Source organism: Carassius gibelio, chromosome B11 (genome assembly GCF_023724105.1).
Source record: "Carassius gibelio isolate Cgi1373 ecotype wild population from Czech Republic chromosome B11, carGib1.2-hapl.c, whole genome shotgun sequence".
NCBI classification, from domain to species: Eukaryota; Metazoa; Chordata; class Actinopteri; order Cypriniformes; family Cyprinidae; genus Carassius; species Carassius gibelio.
This window is the reverse complement of record NC_068406.1, coordinates 22,689,769-22,711,045: the sequence shown is the minus strand read 5'-3', so window position 1 is coordinate 22,711,045 and position 21,277 is coordinate 22,689,769. Positions and strand designations below refer to the sequence as shown.

The 21,277-nt window shown below is 37.2% G+C and overlaps 4 protein-coding genes and 1 long non-coding RNA gene across 5 annotated transcripts in view; 3 read left to right on the top strand and 2 right to left on the bottom strand.

Annotated features, from left to right (window-relative positions):
* The window catches only part of LOC127967758 (uncharacterized), a 32,606-nt gene extending 31,258 nt beyond the window's left edge, over positions 1-1,348 (top strand). The window contains exon 3 of the long non-coding RNA XR_008155821.1: positions 936-1,348. This is a non-coding gene — a long non-coding RNA (uncharacterized LOC127967758). The remainder of the gene's footprint in view (positions 1-935) is intronic.
* A 3,316-nt stretch (positions 1,349-4,664) lies between these two features.
* Positions 4,665-6,782, bottom strand: LOC127967755 (NADH dehydrogenase [ubiquinone] 1 alpha subcomplex subunit 11). The gene is made up of 4 exons (XM_052568407.1): positions 6,625-6,782; positions 6,164-6,256; positions 4,961-5,083; positions 4,665-4,860 (listed from the first exon to the last, which is right to left on the bottom strand). The coding sequence occupies exons 1-4, from the start codon at positions 6,701-6,703 to the stop codon at positions 4,748-4,750; spliced, it is 408 nt and encodes a 135-aa protein (XP_052424367.1). The 5' UTR covers positions 6,704-6,782; the 3' UTR covers positions 4,665-4,747.
* A 1,092-nt stretch (positions 6,783-7,874) lies between these two features.
* On the top strand, positions 7,875-12,340 carry LOC127967753 (vimentin-type intermediate filament-associated coiled-coil protein). The gene is made up of 2 exons (XM_052568405.1): positions 7,875-8,423; positions 10,550-12,340. Exons 1-2 carry the CDS (start codon positions 8,233-8,235, stop codon positions 10,902-10,904), a joined length of 546 nt encoding a protein of 181 aa, XP_052424365.1. The 5' UTR covers positions 7,875-8,232; the 3' UTR covers positions 10,905-12,340.
* A 498-nt stretch (positions 12,341-12,838) lies between these two features.
* Positions 12,839-15,854, bottom strand: LOC127967751 (la-related protein 6). The gene is made up of 4 exons (XM_052568403.1): positions 15,726-15,854; positions 15,526-15,630; positions 15,175-15,388; positions 12,839-14,120 (listed from the first exon to the last, which is right to left on the bottom strand). The coding sequence occupies exons 2-4, from the start codon at positions 15,627-15,629 to the stop codon at positions 13,011-13,013; spliced, it is 1,428 nt and encodes a 475-aa protein (XP_052424363.1). The 5' UTR covers position 15,630; positions 15,726-15,854; the 3' UTR covers positions 12,839-13,010.
* A 2,744-nt stretch (positions 15,855-18,598) lies between these two features.
* Positions 18,599-20,162, top strand: LOC127967754 (growth arrest and DNA damage-inducible protein GADD45 beta). The gene is made up of 4 exons (XM_052568406.1): positions 18,599-18,786; positions 18,891-18,992; positions 19,086-19,305; positions 19,410-20,162. The coding sequence occupies exons 1-4, from the start codon at positions 18,743-18,745 to the stop codon at positions 19,521-19,523; spliced, it is 480 nt and encodes a 159-aa protein (XP_052424366.1). The 5' UTR covers positions 18,599-18,742; the 3' UTR covers positions 19,524-20,162.
* Positions 20,163-21,277: the final 1,115 nt, after the last annotated feature.

Genomic DNA, 21,277 nt, shown 5'->3' with positions numbered 1-21,277 from the left:
GATATTTTATATTCAGACCAGTTTATAAAGTTTGAAAATGCAATAAGGTAATTGACATTGATATTGATAATTTATACAGAATCCAAAATGTATTTTTCAACCCCCAGTGAATTAGATGTAAATATTGTTCATGGACAGCATCTGCAACTACAAAATATATATTTTTAATTTGCTAAAATAAGTTTCCATCAAACACATTTTCTGTTTCCTACCCATATTTTTGGACATTTTTGTATATTTTTGAAGAATATTTAACAAACACACCCACCCACACCCAATGCACTTACAGTGTAAGTACAGAAGTCTTAGTGTAAAGTTATTCCAAATGAAAACGATTAGTTCATGGTTTCATTAAATGTACACTCTGGACGTCATTTCATTGGGCATCTAGTTCATAATGTCCATTAGGTTAACTAGATAGAAGACGTCAATAACGCTGTCCATCACACACCAGCTCTGAACCATCAGCAGCAGACATAAATCATCATTGTTTATCAACACACTTTTCATTACAGTCACATTTTGGACGTTAAGCAGCCAGCTGTCAGTCTAACTAAGCATGTGCTGTCCAACAGGCCCTTGAGTGACTCATCAAAATGCCAGCCCTAATGGAGAGAGGCTTTTAACAGGCTCTGATATCAGAAACATTTCTGTCAGATCGCCTCCATTAAAGCTGAGGTCTGAGGTTTATGAAGAATGCAGCTCCACGATGCCACTCTCTTTATCACAGTAGTCTGTTGTAGTCATGGAAGAATGATGCCCCTGACGCACGAGCGCTGGGTCGATGTGCTTCCGCTGAGACTGAAGCCGTTTGTACGGTTAAATGCTGAGCGAGCTGCTTGCTCAAATCTGTTAATGCATTGGCTGCTGTATGAACACACCAGGATATGGATACAGTCTTTAGTAGTTGTTTTTTCTTTCTTTGGCCAAACCAGGTATTTTGATTTGAGATTCAGCACTTTGGACGAAGATGAACCGGAATTTCTACTTATGCTTTCGATCGGAAGGAAATCGAGCCAGCGAGCGAATCAATAAAAGCAGAGTGGAGGAGGAAAGTTCACATCAGCTTCTTTTTCCTGCAAACTCATTAGAAAGGAAGAGAGCAGAAGAAACTGCAGGACTGATGCTTCATATTATAGTCTGCACCATGAGGAGCAATCTAAATTGCATAAATAATGATTTTTGGAAGGGTTTCCAAAGAGTATCCCCAAATTATGGTTAGACCAAAACTTAAGATATAAGTTAAATGCTAAATGCTTTACACGTTTTAACACACTTCCCGGATTTTCTGCTTTCTCAAGATTTGCTGGAAATAATGAGTTTTAATTGTGATTGTAATTTTATTGTATTAACATTATTTTTTTTGGCAGCTGTTTTTGACAAAGTGTTCTAAAGTTTTGTAAAAAGAAAGAAAAAAAGGATTTTATTTATTTATTAACTTGTATTCCTTTATTCATTTATTTATTTAGAATTCACGGGGTCAAACAATTAATCACAACAAAATAAACTTTTTTGTTTACATAATATATTATGTATAAATTTATTATGTATTTATAAATACACACAAATGTATGTATATATTTTAGAAAAAAATATATATATATATTAATTATAGAAATTTTACTTTTTGGCTGTGTTTTTATATATACTTATATATACTAATAAATATACACAGAATACACACAAATATACTATGCCAACAGATTTTTTTATTTTATATATATATATATATATATATATATATATATATATATATATATATATATATATGCATACACTTTAAAAATACAAATATATTTTGCTTTTTATTTCAATATTTCTGTCCATTAAAATACGTTCACATTGTAAATCATTCTGAATCAATATAAATCTGGTTTATAAATTGGTTATTCCATCCACATTTGCATGTGAAAACAGTGAAGCTCTGTTTACAACATATGTTAAGCATTTGTTTTGGTCAGAAAAAATGTTGACAGCACATTTTTCATCTTTTACATTACAGTTTGTAAAATATAGTGTTGAAACAATATTTAGTGTCATTTAATCCCCAGTGTATTTTAGAAACAAATAAACTATTATGAAATAATACAAAATAAATTAGACAAAATAAAATAAAATTAAGATTTGAGTTACATCTTTATTGGTTTTGGAACAATATAAATGTCAACTCTTTTATTAATTTAAAAAAAAAAAATTAAACTACCGATGTATGATTTATGTTGTATGAATGGTTTTTAGAAAAAACTACGCATGAAGGTCCATCCCTAAAATAACTCTCAGCAGGCCATAAGCAGATTGATGAGACTGTAGGTTCATAAATACTCACCTCTGACTTGCCAGAAAGTGAAATAGTTACCAGCTGCCATGAGTGTGTTGAAAAGGAGCAGTTTATGGAAGGAACATTATATTTGGGGGTTCTTGACATCAAAAAGTAACTATACTATCTGGCTTCGAAAAGCATCCTGAGAGAAAGTATTTTACCATGAAACATTACACACTTCACTTTTAAAATCCTGATTGGTGTTTGACACTTCAGTGGTTTGAACTCTGTACGAGGCGCTGCCAGTGTTACTGGAACTGTAATTTGCTCAATAAAAAATTGGCACTCAATAATTTGCAGCTCATTAGTACAGTCACATGATGTCACCATGAGCCAAATTTCATATAACAACCATAATTAGTCCCTTGAGCACAAGCTGGTTTGACAGGCCTCGCAACATTTCTTTAGCTTTTTTCTTTATTTTCAGCTCTGATTAATTTAATTCATGCTTTCATTTATCTCATTTAAGGTTATGAAATTAGTAATGGCCACCTAAATTAAAAGTTTGTGTTAAGCATTTGCAAGGGGCCATTATACACACACACACACACACACGTGTATATATATATATGTGTGTGTGTGTGTGTTAAAGTTAACATTTCTCATTTCCGTTTAGTTTTAAATATACTTGTTTAACTACAGCTAAAACTGAAATTGCAATTAATAGATAGTTAATTATTACTATTGTATAGTTATAATTAATTATAATTATTAATATAATTTAAAATATATAGACATTTTTAAAAAATCACAAAAGTTTCAGGGAAAATTACAATGAAAACAAGAAATATAAAAACTAAAACTATCAGAATGCTAACAAAATTCATAATGGTGTCTCAAATGAGACTACAATAAAATAAAATAAAAAAATAATGCTCTCTTTCTGTATAAATACATACATATTTAAGTCTGTACAGCTTTGCTGATCTTTACAGAAAAAGTTGTTTTGCCGTGTTCTGTGTCGTGATTAAATTATTAGCAGATTGGAGGTCCAGATGAGGACATGTTTGCTAATTGCACCGTTTGACTTTTAGCCTCATGGATACAACTGACACTTTCTTGTGTTGTTGTCAACAGGGAAAAGGCCAAAGCAAACAAATCAGTCTCCAAGATTCTTGCGTTTTCCTTGCTTGTTCCAACTGTTGAAACCAAATAAACTGCAAACAGCTGTTTCCACATCTCATTAATTATTTAAAGGCCTCCCAGAAACCTCTGTGCTGATCACCTGTAAATACAGTCCAGTGAACTCACCGCGTCTCGAATAAAAATCAAACACCTTGGAAAAGTCTTCATTGTGGCGATAATAGCGCTGTGCACACATATATGAGGAGACTCTCATATACTTATAGATAGCTCTATACTTCATGCCAGACAAGACCACCCCAGAAACCAGTGATTGCTGGAAAAACTTCCTGAACAGAACAAATGGAAACCGCTAACACAATTCTATTTGAGACCCAGACCCCTAATATGAACTGCTCATAGAAAGTTAACATGTGGCCTTTATATTAAGTCTTTCAAGAATATATTTATTTTTTAATGGTTTCAGATTCCAAAATATAAATCTATATGAAATGGTGAATGAATTATGTAATTATGTGAGTTGTGTAAATTATATTACAGATATAATCCACCGATAAGAAGGAACAATGGTTTAATAGCTCCCCCTTGTGGACACAACATGAACTCGTACATGTACTCCAGGCTACATTAGGAATAGATTTCGATCCTAAAGACAGAGGGTCAGCATGCAGACTTGTGAGTCATCAACAAATGAGGTCCAAGGACTTCTAAGAAACAACAGAAGTCAATTTCATTTCATTTTAGAAATGTTATTAATTGGCTTACAGCATGGTATTTTGTTGACCTCCAGTTCCAGAATTCATACTGTAGGGATGGCCATTTACTGAAAATCAAATGTAAATATTTTAATATTTTGAGATCTCCCGCTGTAGAAATCATGGTCCGGAGGCACACAGACCGGACCAAAAGGGCGTCAGTGATTAAAGAGGCAGGGGCTCGAGATATTATTATTGTATCTGATTGTATTAGTCTATAATAGAATGATTATCAAAAAGAGCAAATGGTAGAAGCAGATGAACACAAAACCGAATAACAACAAATTTAGAGAGGATAAACTGTGCACATAGGTTTTAAACACTTTGGCTAACTTATGTTGCGCCGCACATGTATCAAATTTGCATCCTTGAAAGTGCAGTTTTCTAGCATATTTACTTTAACTTCTCTGGTATAAATCAATGGTACAACCCATTTCTGATGCGGCCAAATTACAACAACAGTACAGAAAAACAGTACAGACTTCAGAAAACTCAAACACAGAGAGTACACCCAGAGATTTTTTAATGTAATACATTTATTTGAGCAATATACAATATAAACACATCAAGCACTAGGGGACATATCAGGTCACAGTTTTGGGGGTCCGGTTAGTCTCCAGCCTTCCTTTTTTCCAATCTTGGTGAACATAGCCAAAGTTCCCAAACCAAAACACGCTGTGGTACCTGTGATAGCACTGTGTGCTAAAAAAAACAAAACATAAAACAAACCCATCAGCAAACTTCTTTAACAACAACAACAAGACACCATTGCAGCTTATATATTGTATTATATTGTACTTACTTCGTGCCCCGAGGAAAATACCTGAAGCACATCCACCGATGAAATAGTTGGTTGGGTCGTCAGGTGCTTCTCTGGCCTGTGCGCTCAGACAGGTGGCCATTCCAAAGATGGCGCCCATGGCAGCTAAAAGGGTTGCAAACAGGAAGTAAATTATTGAAGCAAGTGTGTGTTGCCATCTGATATAACAAATTTAAATTAAATATGTATCTACTGTTCTGACACAAGGCCAACACAAGCAACCGTAAAGATAGTATTTTATAGCTGAATGTAGTACGTCTGAATTACATTCATTGTACATACATTACAGAATATACATTCTAATGGTTACTAAAAAGTTATTCAAAAGCAGCAGCTATTCAGAGCAGGGCTCGACATTAAGCTTTGACGTGAGCTTGTCCTTCAGACAATTAATCAATCATTCACTTGTCAGATTTAAAAAAATTACTTTTTTTTTTTTTTCGTGGCACAAATGTAGGTAATTTGTTCTGAAGCAGTCTCATCAGTGCTCTATCAGGTATTACTTTAATCAGCATATGTATTATATTTGCCTTAAATTGATTGCTGTTACACTTTTTAACTTTATGAAGGACAATATTTTCTGATTAAATGTACATGTCTCCATTTACCTCAAATTCTTACATGTGATCAATACATTAAGTTAGAATAATAAGACACTATGGCTGTCACTATTCAAATGAAATCAGTAACAACAAACTCCATCTGTCCAAATGCATGAATAATGTTATTAGATTAATGTTTTACTTTTTTGCAATACAAATATGAAATGTAACTTTTAAATAATACAGGTCAGTTAGAATTTGTTGAAGCATCAAAAACACATTTTGGTCCAAAAATTAGGACTTTATTCAGCATTGTCTTCTCTTCCGGGTCTGTTGTGAGTGCTTTCATGACGCTGCTGACCGGTGTACCCAATAACAAAGAAAACACATCAGCAGCGTCATACGTCAACAGCGTTCAACAGCTTCAACAAATTCTAACTGACCCTCTGATGTCACATGGACTACTTTGAAGATGTTTTTATTACCTTTCTGGACATGGACAGTATACTGCACATACATTTTCAACGGAGGGACAGTGTGTGTGTGCGTATATGTATGTATATATAAAGAGAGAGAGAGAGAGAGAGAGAGAGAGAGTCTGCGTTGACATTCCTACCATGAGGACACAGTTTATTGGTCTTACCCATGGTGACAGTGCCAGATGTTGCTCTGGTCAAAGCCTCAACAGCTGTTTCAGGTGGAAATGCCACAATGTGGTAAGCAGAACCTACCAACCCTGCAGAACAACAACAGAAGTAGTAGTAAAGCACATGAAGCTTTCTTTAATAAAGCATCGTCGGCATCATTATGAGAGTCACACAAACAACACAAGTAAGTGAGGCATTAAGCAAATCCACGACAGGAAACTGATAGCAGCCCTTGATGTTATTGTGCAATCACAAAATACACGCTTATGCCACTTTACAGTTATATAAACCAACTAACCGACGGAATTAAGCCGAAAATATGAATTTAGCACTATATTACTAGCTAGTGTGCATGCTAGCAGCTTAGCCTTTAGAGTACATAAACAATGGACATGTTAGAAACCACGCTTAAATGATCCGTTAGAAACCCTAGAATCCAGAAACACCGCAGACTGACCGATGGCAGTGGCTATTTTGGTGGTGATCCATGTTTTGGCAACGCAGTCTTTGCCCTCTTCCAGATCCCAGTAGCCCATTTCTGCATCAAGGACACGACTGAAATATCGCGAGACTTCTTCTTTTTGGGTTTATTGGCGGCTGGTGCACAAAAGAGTGCAATACTGCCACCAACTGCTATGGAGTGTGAAACACATTTCCTTCTCCCTCTAAAAAAGTATATCCTCTCACTTAATTTAGTTTCTCTAAGGCAGTGCAGTCATAGGCCATAAAATGTATCTTTTGAGCTAAAGCTGCTTCTTGATCTCATTCTTCTAATGATCTTGTGGATCTAGTCGCATTCTCACCATCCTCCAATCCGATTATATACAAACCGAGGTTATTAAAAGAAACTATAATTAAACCATAAAAAGTTTCTGGAAATATATATATATATTTGACTATATGTTGGCCGACTGAAATGTCTAAAAATACAACTGAAATAAATGAATAAAAATAGACATTTTTAAACGACAATACTAGTAAAAATGACAAAAAAAACACACACAATAGAAATAATAAAACTAAAATTAAAATCAGCATGAATGCAGAAACTATACAAAATACTTCCAGCCCTAACATTAACAAATACTATAATAGTTAGTTTAGTGATTCTAAAAAAAAACAGTGATCTTTATTTTAGTGATTTAATGTTATGCATAACTACAGGTATTAGCTAAGCACAAACAAGTTCAGATTGCAGGTTTTATTTAACGATTCAGCTGTAACATCTTATATGAAAAACAGAGAAAAAATAAAGAAAAGGAAAAGGATTCTTCTTAAAGGTACACTAAAAAAAAAAAAAAAAAGATAAAAGAACCTAAAATAAACACTTTTAAGCCTACATAAATATAGCCTAGATTTTGTGTATTGACATATTGTGACTTAATATTAAATTTTTAAAGTTGAAGTAAATAACTGTTAACCTGAATTTCCATGAATTAGGTGACTGTATGTAATTTATGTAAACTAGTCTTTGAAAAACTTAATTTTATCATTTAGATATTATTTTTAATTACTGATACAATCTAATTTTACAAAATGTACGCTAAATTAAACGGGTATATTTTAAATTATTATTTTATTATTATAAAAACTAGATATCACCACATTCATATTATTATAATTAATAATAAATAGGGCCCCCAAATCTAAAGCTATATTTGGGGCCTCGCAATTGCATTTTGTAATCACTGCTGTCTCTCTCGGTTTCATTAACTCTGATTGGCCAGCGGCTCCAAATATCATTTCCGGGTCAGGAGCTACAGGTTGCTACGAAGTTGGTGCAGATGACACGTCAGCTGACTGGAAACAACACAAACTACAACACCTGCTCGAATAAGATAATGTCACAAACCTCCGAGCTGCATGTAAACGCGCACTGACTGACGACTGTCGCTGCATTACAGAGTCGCGCGCCACTGCTGTAGCATCACGCACGCGGAGATCGAGAGAGAGTTCAGCATCATTCAGTCCAAACCCGCGGAAGATGATCAGCCCAGCGGTGCGGCGTTACCGTGGGTGAGAAAGAGCTTACCGTGCCGGTGCTTTCTTCTTCCGTTTCCCGAGCATGTCGTCCCCGTCGCCGGTCCAGATAAGAGAGGCGAACGCGCACCTGGCGGCGCTGTACAGACGCGTCACGGACCTGGAGCAGAGGCTCGAGGACGCGGAGAAAACCGTGCGCGAGCAGGCGGAGAGCCTCATCCGCAAAGACGAGCAACTGCGAGCAACCACGCAAGAAATCACGGAGGCCAAGGACAAGTAGGAGAAAGAAAATATTTACTTCCTTAAAGGGGAAGTTCATCCAAAAATCCAAATTCTGTCATTAATTGCTCGCCGTCGTGTCGTTTTTAAACCTATAAGGCCTATGTTCATCTTGGGAACACAAATTAAGATATTTTTTGATGAAATCCGAGAGTTCACTGACCCTTCTTGGACCGCAACACAACTACCATGTTTAAGGCCAAGAAGCATAGTAATGACATAAGTAAAATAGTCCATGTGACATCAGGGGTTTTGCAAAGCAACGAGAATACTTTTTGTGCACAAAAATAATGACTTTATTCGACAGCTCTTGCCGCCACATGCCGCCATAGTTCAATTCAAGTTTATTTGTATAGCGCTTTTTACTATACAATTTATTGCAAAGCAACTTTACAGGAAATTAAGTTTCTACAATTTTAGTAGTAGCTTAGTGAAAAGAGTATCATGATGCATGTGCTTGCTTCTGCATCATGTAAACAATGCATGCACATGGCGCTTAACACGCTCATGCATGGTTGTTTACTTGATGCAGAAGCAAGCACATCCGTCGTGATACTCTCCACAATGAAGACTGGATGAGGAGGATAAGAGTTGTTGAATAAAGTTATTTTTGTTTTCTTTATGCACTAAAAGTATTCACGTAGCTTTGTAAAAAGATTATATTAAAGATGGATTATATTAAAGATTTATCTTCAACATTTCTGGACCTGGGAATATTACAGTTGTGTGTTACTGTCTATGAAGGGTCAGAGTGCTCTCGGATTTCATCAAAAATATCTTAATTTGTGTTCCTAAGATGAACGAAGAGTGGGTAATTAATGACAGAATTAAATTTTTTTGTTTAAACTAACCCTTTAACACAATCGTATGGTGCAGTAGATGCATAATATTGCATTATTTGACGTCAAAACCATGTATACACTAAATCAGAAAGCTCAATTAAGCTACTGTAAGCAACTTCTGCATTCAAACTACCTCTGAAATAAAACATAACAGATATTATTGGATACGATGGTCTTAGAAAATGCAGATGGAAGACAGACAGGTTACTGTTTCCTAACATGTTTCCTCAATCACTCTGCTGTTCAGTGTGTCCAAACAGCTGATAAAAGCATCACAATAATCCACACCACCCTAGTCCACCAGTTAACTACTTGTGAAGTGAAAAGCTGCGTGTTTGTAAGAAACAAACCCATAATAAAAATGTTTTTAACTTTAAACTTTCACTTCAGGCTTAAATATGAGGCTGTGATAATGCTTCCTCTAGTGGAAAAAGTCAGTCCCTGTCGTCCTCTCACATCAAAACAAACAAATATATTTGTTCAGAACTATATTTGATTGTGAAAGTTGCTTGACCTGTGCATATTTCTCTCCTGATTCAGATGAGATTTTAACTGGAGGATACGTTATTATGGATTGTGGTTTCAACAGCAGCTGTTCACAGTTAAAAGCATCGTATAGATGGATTTGTTGATGTATTTATCAGCCGTTTGGACTTTCAACAATAAGATCTGTGGTTAGAATTATTCAATATAGTCACGCCTCAAACATGAATTTTAAAAAGGCATTGTTTTTATGAACTTTAAGTTTTTTTTTTACAGCCATATCAAAGAACAATTATAGTCCTTATATAGCAACTGTTTTCCAAAAGAAATCAGCCTCAAATTAATTTTTAGATGTCATAGATAATTTTGCAGAACAAAACATGAAAATGTCTTCAAGTAATAAGCAGCCAAAAAAAATTGTTTTCGCCACGTTTACTCTCCCTCAAGTTATTCCAAAATTGCATGAATTTCTTTTTCCATACTATGAACGTCAATGGGGACCAAGAACTGTTCGGTTATCCAGATTCTTTTAAACATCTTCTTTTGTGTTCAACAGCTCAAAGAAACTGATACAGTTTTGGAGCAACTTGAGGGTGAGTAATTATAGACAGAATTTTCATTTTAAACAAATCAACGACTGCTACTCTTAAAAAAAAAAAAAAGGGTGAATTAGCTGTCCAGATTGGCCTACAAATTGATGTTATTACTGAACAGCTCTATTCCGATTGGTGCAACTAATGGTGCATTAACTGCAGCTTTAATTAAAAAGGGTACTTTTTATCTTTATTTTTCATGTAGAGAGATTTTCTTCCTCCATGAGAAGCTCTGTCAATCGGAGGAATCCATCCATAAACTCAACCAAACGATTAAGGAAAAAGATTCTTTAATCGGACAGTTACAACACCGATGTCAGCTGTTGGACAACATTTGCAAAAGCCGTCCATTTTTGGACAGCATGCTGGCCCAGATGGCCGAGGCCGAGAGGATGGGGCCTGTCAGTGACTTGGGGAAGCCCACGACCAACAGCTCTCTCAAGGACGGAGGGTCCACCTGCAGCCCCAGCCGCCTCTCCAACCACAAAGACTTCTCCCTCAGCGAGGACGACTCTGACGATCAGGAATTAGATGGGGTTGTGTTTGGGACCACAGTATGAGTCTCAGTTCAACCGCTCCTCATCTCAGGTTTAGCAGCCTGTGTGTTTTACGGTTACAACTGATTCAGTGTCTGTCAGAACATCTGTCGTATCATAAAACAGGTTAGTGGAGTGTGAATGGGAGGCTAGTGTAAAGAGTGAAAGCCTGGTCAAGTCTGGCTAAATCTGTGGGCAAATTGGTGCAAGCATGCCACATATCTTTTAGATTTGTCCCTCAGATTACTGAATTTTAGGTTCAGTTTAAAATAACTAGTTAATTTATCTTTATTCTTCCCTTTTTAACTTTTAAATTTGCATATGCTTTATCTCTGTTTATACCTTTATGGATTTATTGCGTTACATGAATGTTTGAGAAGAACATCTTTAAAATTTGCGTTGAAATGAACTGTTACATGCAGTTTAATTTGTTACCATGATTTTTAAAAGATGTTTTAGAGATGTAATATACTGTGACATTGCATGCTTAGCTTACCGTTTTGTCGGAGCCACTCAGTGAGCAATTTGATGCAAAACAATTTTTTTTTTTTTTTTTTTTTTTTTTTTTTTACAATTATGATGTTTATAAATATTATGTTAATTGATACAATTTGTATACAACAGAAAGTTCCTGAAAAACAGTTTTTCCTCCCCTGTTGTTTAAAAATTTGTGCTGGAAACTGACAAGTATCAAAAGTCAATAAAGGGAGTAATATACAAAAGGAGTGCGAGGCTGCTGTAGAAAACATACGCTGTAACTTAAGATGCATGTATATATTTGTGATCTATGCAGTGAAGTTGTTCTCTGAGAGCCTCCCTTAATGAAACCGTTCTTAAAAAAGAGTTTCTCCAGATAAACCGAGCAAATCCAAGTGAGCTAAATGCATTTACAGGCTCATGGTTAAGAAATCATAAAGAGTGTAAAAACACTTGTTTGTGTTGAATATATCCTAGAGCTGTTACCTGCGTTGAAAGAATCATGTTACATTTTACATGTTAACATAAAACGGCTGACCTATTCGCTGTTATTTCGGTTCTAATGTGATGCCAATGCATATAGATATGGCGTAGGCCTTTCTCCAAATTCATTTTATCGTTCATTTCATTCGGCCAAGCAAAATCAAGTCTATGCAAGCCTGTCATGTTTTGCCAGATGGAGCCATAATGTTGTGCATGAGTGCACTGATGATGGGGCATTATTCATGTACAGCGTGTCATGTGTCCTGTTTAGATGTGATGGTTACACAATATTTTCATGTTCGTTTTAAGAGTTACATGTGGTTTTGAACTGCAGCATGTTACATATTGGGGCATGCCATATTAATCTTGCTAGTGCCCTGTACAGAAGTGAACATTTTCCCCTACAGATGAAGCAGTGCCTCCAAGACTGATGGTTACTTGTTCAATGGATTTATTTATTCTGAAAAAAAAAGTCAAATAAACTATTTTGTTATTCTTCAGTGCTTAATGTGTACTTTTTCCTGATGCATTGTGCGACTTGTGAGTAAATTTACGGTGAAAGCCAAGGTTTGCTCTATGAATGCAATAAACATTTTTAAAAACCACTTAAAATGAGGTAACTTTATTCACTCAATCAATAAAAGGAATCCTAAAAACATTTAATTACTAAAGCACACCATGAATAACTCCTAAAGCCTGATTATTTCAGTCTTACAGACTTAATCAGATGGAACATTAAATGGTAATATTTCAATGTGATTTCCATCATTCTGACAGATGCTTTAAAAACATCCCAGTAAACACTGCTAAAAGGGATTAGAAAAGTACATTTGTAGCTCAACTTTATGATTTGAATTGGTTTCGGTGTCTTTGAAAGGTCCTTCCCTAAACCAGAGGTGTCACCTAGAATCTAAAAACGCAGTAGTCTTGCTACAAAAAAGGTGGATATGCAGAACATAATTCAACTCCTATATTAAATAACATTGCATTCATTAAAATTGGAGTACAAATTAATCTTTATTTCAATATTTAATCAGACACTTTTTTTTTTACATTATTTCCATTTTCACTAATAGGACAAATAATAATGTTGCATTAAAAGTGCTTCTGTTGCATTGCACTCATACAGACTCCGTGGAGAGAAAACCTTATGATGCATGTTTAATGGAGTCAGTGTGGTAGCAGCACCTTCCCTCTACCAATGCAGTTATGAAACCCTTTGGTCCCATCAGGGCCGACAGGCTGGCGAACAACCAGGACACTTAAAGACCTCATTATCTGATTGGGTGACACAGAGTCGCCCATCTCAGGCTGAATGACCTGGGCGGCATGTTTACGTCTCTGGACCCAAGGACTGCTAGTGTAGCCCAAGTCGTCTGGGGAGAGCTCACCCGAACCCTTGTACCTGCTGGAGGAGGACGCACCAGCTACATTGGGAGAGCTGCTCAAAGGATGTGTGGCCAGAGGAGAGGTCACATGACTGCAAGGAAAAAGCTTACGAGGCAGAAGAAGGCTTCCTACAGGACTGCCAAGGGGATTCCTGTAAGGGTCAGAGCGGAAAGTCGAAATCCGTGGGATGGCGAGGGGGCTGCCGTAGAGGGCCTGAGGACGGGAGACTCTGCGGTTGGGCCGAGGCGAAGCCGGGGCAAAATCAGACTCTGAAGAGCTGCAAACAGCCGAATCCTCCAGAGAATAAAGGAAGCGCCTGGACTTTCTGTTTGGCCTTTTTAAACTCTCATTGTCAATACCTTCTTCAGACTCTTCCTCCGCTAGACCTTGGCTCCATCCTGGTTTATGTGTTCCACGGCTTCCCAGCAGGACCGCGCAAACGCCCCTTCGTCCCTTCTGCTGCTCTTCCGCCTTCAGGGCTTCGTAGGCCTTTCGTGCGCCTTCCAGATACTCATACTCCACCACAGCACACACTTTGTGCCCCAGTTCCAGGTGTCTCTTAGTATAGCACTTCAACTCCGTAGGGATCTCTTTTCCAGGCCGCAGAATGCGGAGAGATGAGATGGTGCCGTAGGGAGAAAACACCCGCATTGCGGCTTCCATGATGCCTGGCTGCTCCACACCCGGTGACCCGGTTCCCTCGTCTTTGTCTGGGCCTACACCATCTAGGAAGTTCCAGGCCAGAAGTAGCTTGCTTGTGGGGATGCACAGGAGCCAGTCAGGTACCGGAGTCCTTCGGCGCACCTTGGTTCCCATCTCATTCACTTCCAGCTGCGGAGATGCTCTTGCAGCCGCCAGCGTGGTGTGCCAGTCACGCGTGAGATCTTTAATCTATGAAAACAAGAATCAAAGCACAGACACAAATACTTTAATGTTAACTATAAGAAATGGTTAACTGGTAAATGTCTAGTTCCTTCACTATATACCATCAAAAACTGTAATTATACTGTAAAATACTGTTAAGTTTGTAATTTCTAGAAGTGAAAAAGAACAAAACTTACAGTTTGTGACAGAATTCCCAGTGTAACACTCTACATTCCAGGGTTTTTCATTTTCATAATTGTTTCTGATATTTTTTTCTTATTATGTAAATTTGTGTTTTAGGTTTTATCTTATGTTATTAAATTAACATTTATTGTAATATTTTAGTGTTGCGTTACATCGTGTCTTGTATTTCTATGACACTCTGCACCTTCTTTATAGTATGTACCATCCTCAGCCTTTGAAAAAGCTACTGGAAATGGGTCATGTGAATTCCTCTTTACCAACTATATTTTTAGGTGGTTGTCAGCCAATTATAAAAGGTACAAAACCGATTTAGTTGGTCTTTAAATATTACATCAGTTTTATTATTATCTTCCTGGGACCATGAGTCCTCTGTTGACGACATTATATTTTAGTAAATCTCTCTTATCTCTTAAGGCCATTTTACACACACACTGCATAAAGGAAAATGGTAAAGCAAATAATTCTTTCTTTCATAACATAGTTGAGAGTCATCTTTATACAAAGTTTGGTATAAAAAAAAAAATCTTGAAACAAATGTATTGGTGTAATAATAAATTATATATATATATATATATATATATATATATATATATATTTTTTTATTTATTTATTTTTTTTATTTTTTTTTTGAATAAAATTTTTTCAAATTTTTTTTTCTTATGTTCTAAACAATGTAAAGATGAAAAAAAAAAAAATACAAAATTCACAAATCTTTTTTTTTTTTCTGGGTCTTCTGGGAAGGTCATTTTTTCCTTTTAAACTACATTTTAATTTAACCTGTAAAACATTAAGTGTAAAATTCAGACAACCATTTTTTTTTTTTTTTTAGGTTTTATAGTTTGTTTCGTGAAGACCCTGGTTGGTTATTTGATCTCACCTTCTTAAAAGATGTCAGCAGCTTCAAACTAACATAGCCCATCTTGTTTCTTTGGACATGTTTTAGCAGAAAAGCATCATCTTCCAGATTCTCGTTAGAAAGGTAGTACTCCAGCTGGGCAGCAATCTTTTGGATCACATCATCATTTGGAGGAATCCAGAGATCACCCTCACATAATTCCTCTTCAAAAACATCAATCAACTCAGTTGAACTCCTGAAATTATAAAAAACAAATATCTGGAATTAGTGGAATTCCCAGATCGGATTTTACATTAAAATTAAGAAACTCTTAAAATAATTTTGACATTTCATACATTTTCAGCAAAATTACAAACTTATTCATTAACCTACCCATCCAAACTGTCATTTAGCCCATCATCAGTGAATGAGAAGGGCCCCTTTGACTGCTGAATGTCTTCACAATGGAAGATGTCAGTAAAACCAGGGGAGGACATGCTGTTGACAAATTATTTTGATGTTACTAACACTGACACAACTAAACATCGAAAATATGTGCTAATTAGTTGTAAACGGTGTTGTAAACAGCCTACCTGACGGCTTTAACTACATGTTTCGCCGTAAACCGCCACACATCACCTGAAAACAGGTGATCCTTTTCAGAATACTGATTTATGCGTCCTTACGTCACCGTTAAAAACGAGGTCGACGTCATGCTTGCTCTGAAACAAACGAGGGTAAATTATAAATTCATAAGAAAAAAAAACGAGATTTAATACATAAAAACTATAATCTTGATCCTTAAAAAAATATTATTTGATATTAAATAGTAGACTGCATATCCACATACACTGAATGATGCAAAGTGACGTTGGGAAGCATAAATCAATGTAGGAAAAAGATTGTATTTTTGTATTTTTGCAGGTGCTGTTTCCTCATCTTGATGTTTTGTATGCAGCTTCCAAAAAAAAAAAATTATGACCAATCACACACAATTCCGTTGAGCTTATGAATGCAATGGCCAATCAGAGGAGTTCTGGTGAGTCATCGCTGAAACATCACGCTCTCTGACGAATTATCTTATCAGAAACAATAATGTGTAGATGTAATTTCAGTGTAAAAAACTTCAGCAATTATATTAAAAGTTTTTGAGAGTTCTTGAACTCTTGCTAGACTGAAATCAATGATAATGTTCACTGATAATGTAAATGTTATTTGCTCTCATTCTTTACAATGAGAGTGTTTTCATTTTTAACTTAGAATGTTGTTAATTAAACTCACGTTAAAAACACAGTAATATTAAGAATAGTATATGACACGACACATATTTAGATAAAAACACGGGTTTTATGCGTAGTTAATATATTACACAAACATTTGCATGCATTTGAGAATGAGATATTTCATGACATAGTTAACACGTTTGGGAAAACTTCGAATTAAAAAGTAGTCCTAAAAAAAGTGCATGATGCCCCTGCACGTAGCCTCTTTTCCCACGACGTTAATAAACGTTTAATGGGCGTGTTAATTACTTTGTGATCCATGGACTTTTGGAGACCCTGTAGACTTTATGCAAACCTACCTTTGAGCCGACTTGTTGTGTGTACTGTGAGGGATGAGGTGCCAAGATTAAGTGCAAAGTGTATTCCAAATGAATAGGTACCACAGGGGATCCGTGAGACGGTACTGAGCCGACTCCCCTACTAGGCTTCCTGTATATTAGGACTGTTACCATTCCTCGTGTTAAGGACAAGTTTTTCCTCACGTATGTACCAGAGAGCACGAAGGTGTTCTGAAGTCCTGCTAATTATCTAACACTGTTAGCAGCCAATAAACACACTCAGGATAATGTGTGCTCAAGCATATTATAATGACAGTAACTGTTGCCTTTGTAGAATTGAGCGACTCGGTGTGACCGGAATTAGAGATATTGCTGATAAATACTAATAGCCTAACACCACACTGAACCATTTTCGTGATTTTTACAACCACAGGTTAGCAAGCAACCAGTGCACTTTACATAAAAGAAGATGCAAATAATTAATGCACATTAAAATGCAAAAGAAACGTTTCTGCGTTCACATTATTAATTTCTGACTGGTGAAGCAATGCCACCAAAATGTAACTACACAATAAAATAAAAAATGTTTAAAAAAAAACAAAAAAACATTTGTTCTTCTAAATTACCGTAGGGAACAGAAAGGTACCCCTTATAGAATACTTTACAAGTTTATATAAGCCATTTACCCTGCAACTGTGTGGAAAAGCCATTTTACACTTAAATTGTGAAGACACATAATCACCAACAGGTGGCAGTCGTTGATAGAAGATGGTTCTGTTGATGTAGGCTACAGAATGCTGAAATGCTTTGGTTGAAATTCGTAATAGCACACTTAATCACTTTTAAGATTTGACAGCAGGTGGCGCAATGGAACAGTGAACTGATTCAATTCAGTTCGACATTATTGATTTGAGTTATTGATTATTTGACTGATTTTAAAAGTAAATTTAGATTTATTTGAAATGCATAAATTCACTTGAAATTCAAGCCATGTCTAAAAATGTGTTGCTGCACTGACATAAACACAATGTGTTATGTTTTTATGTAACCATATTAGGCTATGACAGAATTTACTCTGAAGATATTTCTACTGAGCAAAGTAAATCGATGAAACAATTAAATTCCCTTCAGACGTTGACCCGTGTTTATGCAGACGGGTTTCGTAACTAAAGCACAACATGGTCCCATAACAACATCAACAGCTCTGATCCTGTGACTGTACCGTCTATAATTAGCCGGCGGAACTGGAACAGCCTGGGTGATGAAAGTTCCAGGTAACAAGGAGACTCTACTGCCTTCTAGAGCCTCTGCAGCAAAATAGTGACTTCTCGACGGATAGATGCAATCAAATTCAATGCATCATTTTCGACACTAACTATGCACGCTATTGCATCGGGACGAGAATCGAGAGTCACGAGACACCACGAATGCAAAGGAGTTTCGTACAACCGGCTTGTGCAATTTCAGGATGTGCCCAAATCAGAAACATGATACAATCAGTATTTCTTTCCCATATGTGCTATACTTGCGATTCAAACCCGAATGTAAATGAAAACTGCGTAAAAATCTGGCTTTATTAAGTTTTGTACATGATGCAAAGGTCTCAGACAAAACTGCAACATGCACATCGAAAGCACCAGGGAAACTCCATCATTTCCATAAGGAAATTCCATCGAACTCGGTACAAACAAATTGAAAGCTACTGGGTGCATGTTGTAGCCTACTTGCTGTTTGGGGAAATATTCCCCGACTCAGCCCACGTGGGGTCTAAGCAGGAGCTTCCCCCATAACCAATGGCAGAGCGAGAGCGAGAAACCTGTGGAACATTTCTAGCCAATGAGAAAGGAGAGCGTTTCACATATCCACGCCCACTCGAAAACGGTATAAAAACTAGAGTTTCGCTGCAAGTCGGCAGATACAACTTCTCAGACAAGGAATACTGCAGCTCCTAGCGTTATTTGGATTATACTCTGGCCAGCACACTTTGACTGGATTTTAACGTTTGCGAGCCCTTCCGGAGACTTGTGGATTACTATTATTTGAAGCAAAATGACCCTGGAAGAAGTCGTTGGATGCAATATCACTGATAAAAAGTAAGTTCTTTTTTGCATTCACATTAAGTACGAATCTCAATGAGTGTCTTACTATACAGACAACCATCCGACTGTTGCTTACCATAGTCTGCCTGTTTTTACAGAATGGACACCGTGAGCCAAGCACTGGAAGAGCTGCTGGTAGCAGCACAGAGACAGGACTGTCTTACAGTCGGCGTTTATGAGTCTGCAAAACTAATGAATGTGTAAGTATATACTTATGTCTGACTTTTACACATGCTGTTGTATTGCGTTATCTCAACAAACAGGAGACTAATTGCAATTCATTTGATCTACAGAGACCCAGATTGTGTCGTACTGTGCGTTCTGGCCACCGATGAGGAGGACCAGGATGATATTGCGCTGCAGATCCACTTCACGCTCCTTCAGGCGTTCTGCTGCGACAATGATATCAACATCCTTCGGGTGTCTGGGCTGAGACGCCTCGCACAGGTGCTCGGCGAGCCAACCACCGTGGACAACAGCGAGCCGAGGGACTTCCACTGCATCATAGTCACTGTAAGTAGATTTATAATTTGCTCATCTTCTGCAACATGCATCCAGAGTTAAATCCTTATCATATTATGGCATTGACTTATGGTGTATTTCTTGCGTTTCCACAGAACCCTCAATGCCAGCCACTCAAATGCCAAGCACTGATGGACGTGGGCAACTACTGCGAAGAGAGCCGCTGCAAGAACCAATGGATTCCTTATCTGTCCCTGCAAGAACGCTGAACGAACTGCTATGCTTTTGATGCAATGAAAGGATGAACGAGTCATTCTCTGCGAATGAAAGCAAAAGGGCTCTGCACGAGCCGCCGTGGACCGCTGCGTCATGCTAAGGGGCTGTGAGAGAAAAGTGGAGCTCTTGGAACCGTGCGCACGGGACCGGTACATTCCACCCTGCCCCTCCAGCTTATCGTGGCCTCCGTGGGGGAAAAGAAAAGTGGTAGCGGAGGAACCAGTTGTGGAAACATGAACTGTGAAAGGCTGCCTGTCGGCGAAAGCGGTGCTGGAGAGCTTGCACGCGGGCGGCGTGGGCGTGCAATGGGTTGGAAAGTGAAGTGTGCGTCACTATCGCTGCCTAGGGGGCGAACATTTTCGAATGCCGAGTGTATGATCTGTGAATGTGCCGGACTTTAGTGACTATGAACTGCAGTGGCATTGATGCCAGGCTACAAACGGACTGCAATCGCTTCTGTTACACTGCACTGAGAAGGACCGTGCTTGTGGGACAAAGTGAATTGAGTTATTGAGAAATGCATACTATGAATTGATTTAAGTTATTTACAGTAATTTAAATAGAGTAATATATGCATTGCTGCTCTTGTCAAATGCAATGTTGTTTCAATAAATTATTGATTGAGAATTGTACATCTGTCTTTTGGTTTTGCTTTGGGGGTTGGGGATTGTAGACCATTCAATGGATGACAAAGCAATACAGCTGCAAATGCACTGACTGACTTCCCCTTTAGTAAAAGTTTTAAAATAACAAAACCTTTCCTGTTAAACATCCTTGCAAATCCTTAAAGTCTTGGCACATTTAGTTTGAGTGCGAGGGAACTACCCCACTGAGGTGTGAATGCATTCAGTGGAAATGTTAAGGAAGAACGAGCCATAAGTGACGTGCAAACATATCAGCAGTTTGCCAAAGGATAGTCTACATATCCTCTTGTCCTGGAATCAGCGTCATATCCTTACTGATACACAGTCAATTACGAAACCGTACTGACAGGAATGAAGACTTTACAAGTAATTCATGTCTAGTTCCGTCTACTTTGGCAAGCTCTGCTCCTCCATAAAAGAGACTGTACAGGGCTTGCATAACCTCCAGAAAAGGATCTGACAACATAATCCATATATAATATTTTCAAAAAGTGATTTGAGGTTATATCTTATCACAGGTCTCTTACTCTTTGTAGAACAATCTTTATGTAGCAGACAGCTTGTGACAGTACACATAATACACTTGGGCAGACTGGGATCATGTTTTCCTCAAGGGTAAAATGATGATGCTAGTTCATGCTTCATCCTTTCACAGCTTGGTCTGGGTTACTAGGACAAAGCTTTAACCATTAAGCTACCACTATCCTTAAGTAACACTCTGGCACACTTCTTTTTCAGCGTTGTTTTTCCAGCTCCATCCAGTTGCTGTTCAGGTCAGGGTTGTGAACTCTTGAGAGTCGAAGAGCTACATACTTGCACACAGTTAAAACAAACAAGAGCGTCTTATGAGATCCTTCCAACAAAACTCCACCATCCTGGGATTTAGAGAACTATAATACGATTTCACATTCACATGCACGTTGTTGTGATATTCTCTGAGCATTTGCTCATTTTCTGCTAATCTGAAGTAACAAAATGCTTGTATTAGCTATACAGTCACTGCCAAAGTGAGGTTGATAATAATGATTAAATATAGATTTGTATTAAGGGGTATTAATAGAAAAGAGGAATCAAAGTTTCCTAAATTAGTCTCATTTGAGATG

Bases quoted from the DNA above. Each gene is read 5' to 3' on its own strand.
- LOC127967755 (XM_052568407.1), bottom strand. From the start codon at position 6,703: ATGGGCTACTGGGATCTGGAAGAGGGCAAAGACTGCGTTGCCAAAACA. The intron at 6,257-6,624 runs GTCAGTCTGCGG...GTTGTTCTGCAG, and splicing joins CAAAATAGCCACTGCCATCG to GGTTGGTAGGTTCTGCTTAC. The intron at 5,084-6,163 runs GTAAGACCAATA...CAACCCTTTTAG, and splicing joins ATCTGGCACTGTCACCATGG to CTGCCATGGGCGCCATCTTT.
- LOC127967753 (XM_052568405.1), top strand. From the start codon at position 8,233: ATGTCGTCCCCGTCGCCGGTCCAGATAAGAGAGGCGAACGCGCACCTG. The intron at 8,424-10,549 runs GTAGGAGAAAGA...TTTTTCATGTAG, and splicing joins ATCACGGAGGCCAAGGACAA to AGAGATTTTCTTCCTCCATG.
- LOC127967751 (XM_052568403.1), bottom strand. From the start codon at position 15,629: ATGTCCTCCCCTGGTTTTACTGACATCTTCCATTGTGAAGACATTCAG. The intron at 15,389-15,525 runs GTAGGTTAATGA...TTATAATTTCAG, and splicing joins CTAAATGACAGTTTGGATGG to GAGTTCAACTGAGTTGATTG. The intron at 14,121-15,174 runs GTGAGATCAAAT...TTGTTTTCATAG, and splicing joins TGCTGACATCTTTTAAGAAG to ATTAAAGATCTCACGCGTGA.
- LOC127967754 (XM_052568406.1), top strand. From the start codon at position 18,743: ATGACCCTGGAAGAAGTCGTTGGATGCAATATCACTGATAAAAA. The intron at 18,993-19,085 runs GTAAGTATATAC...TTTGATCTACAG, and splicing joins TCTGCAAAACTAATGAATGT to AGACCCAGATTGTGTCGTAC. The intron at 19,306-19,409 runs GTAAGTAGATTT...GCGTTTCCACAG, and splicing joins TCCACTGCATCATAGTCACT to AACCCTCAATGCCAGCCACT.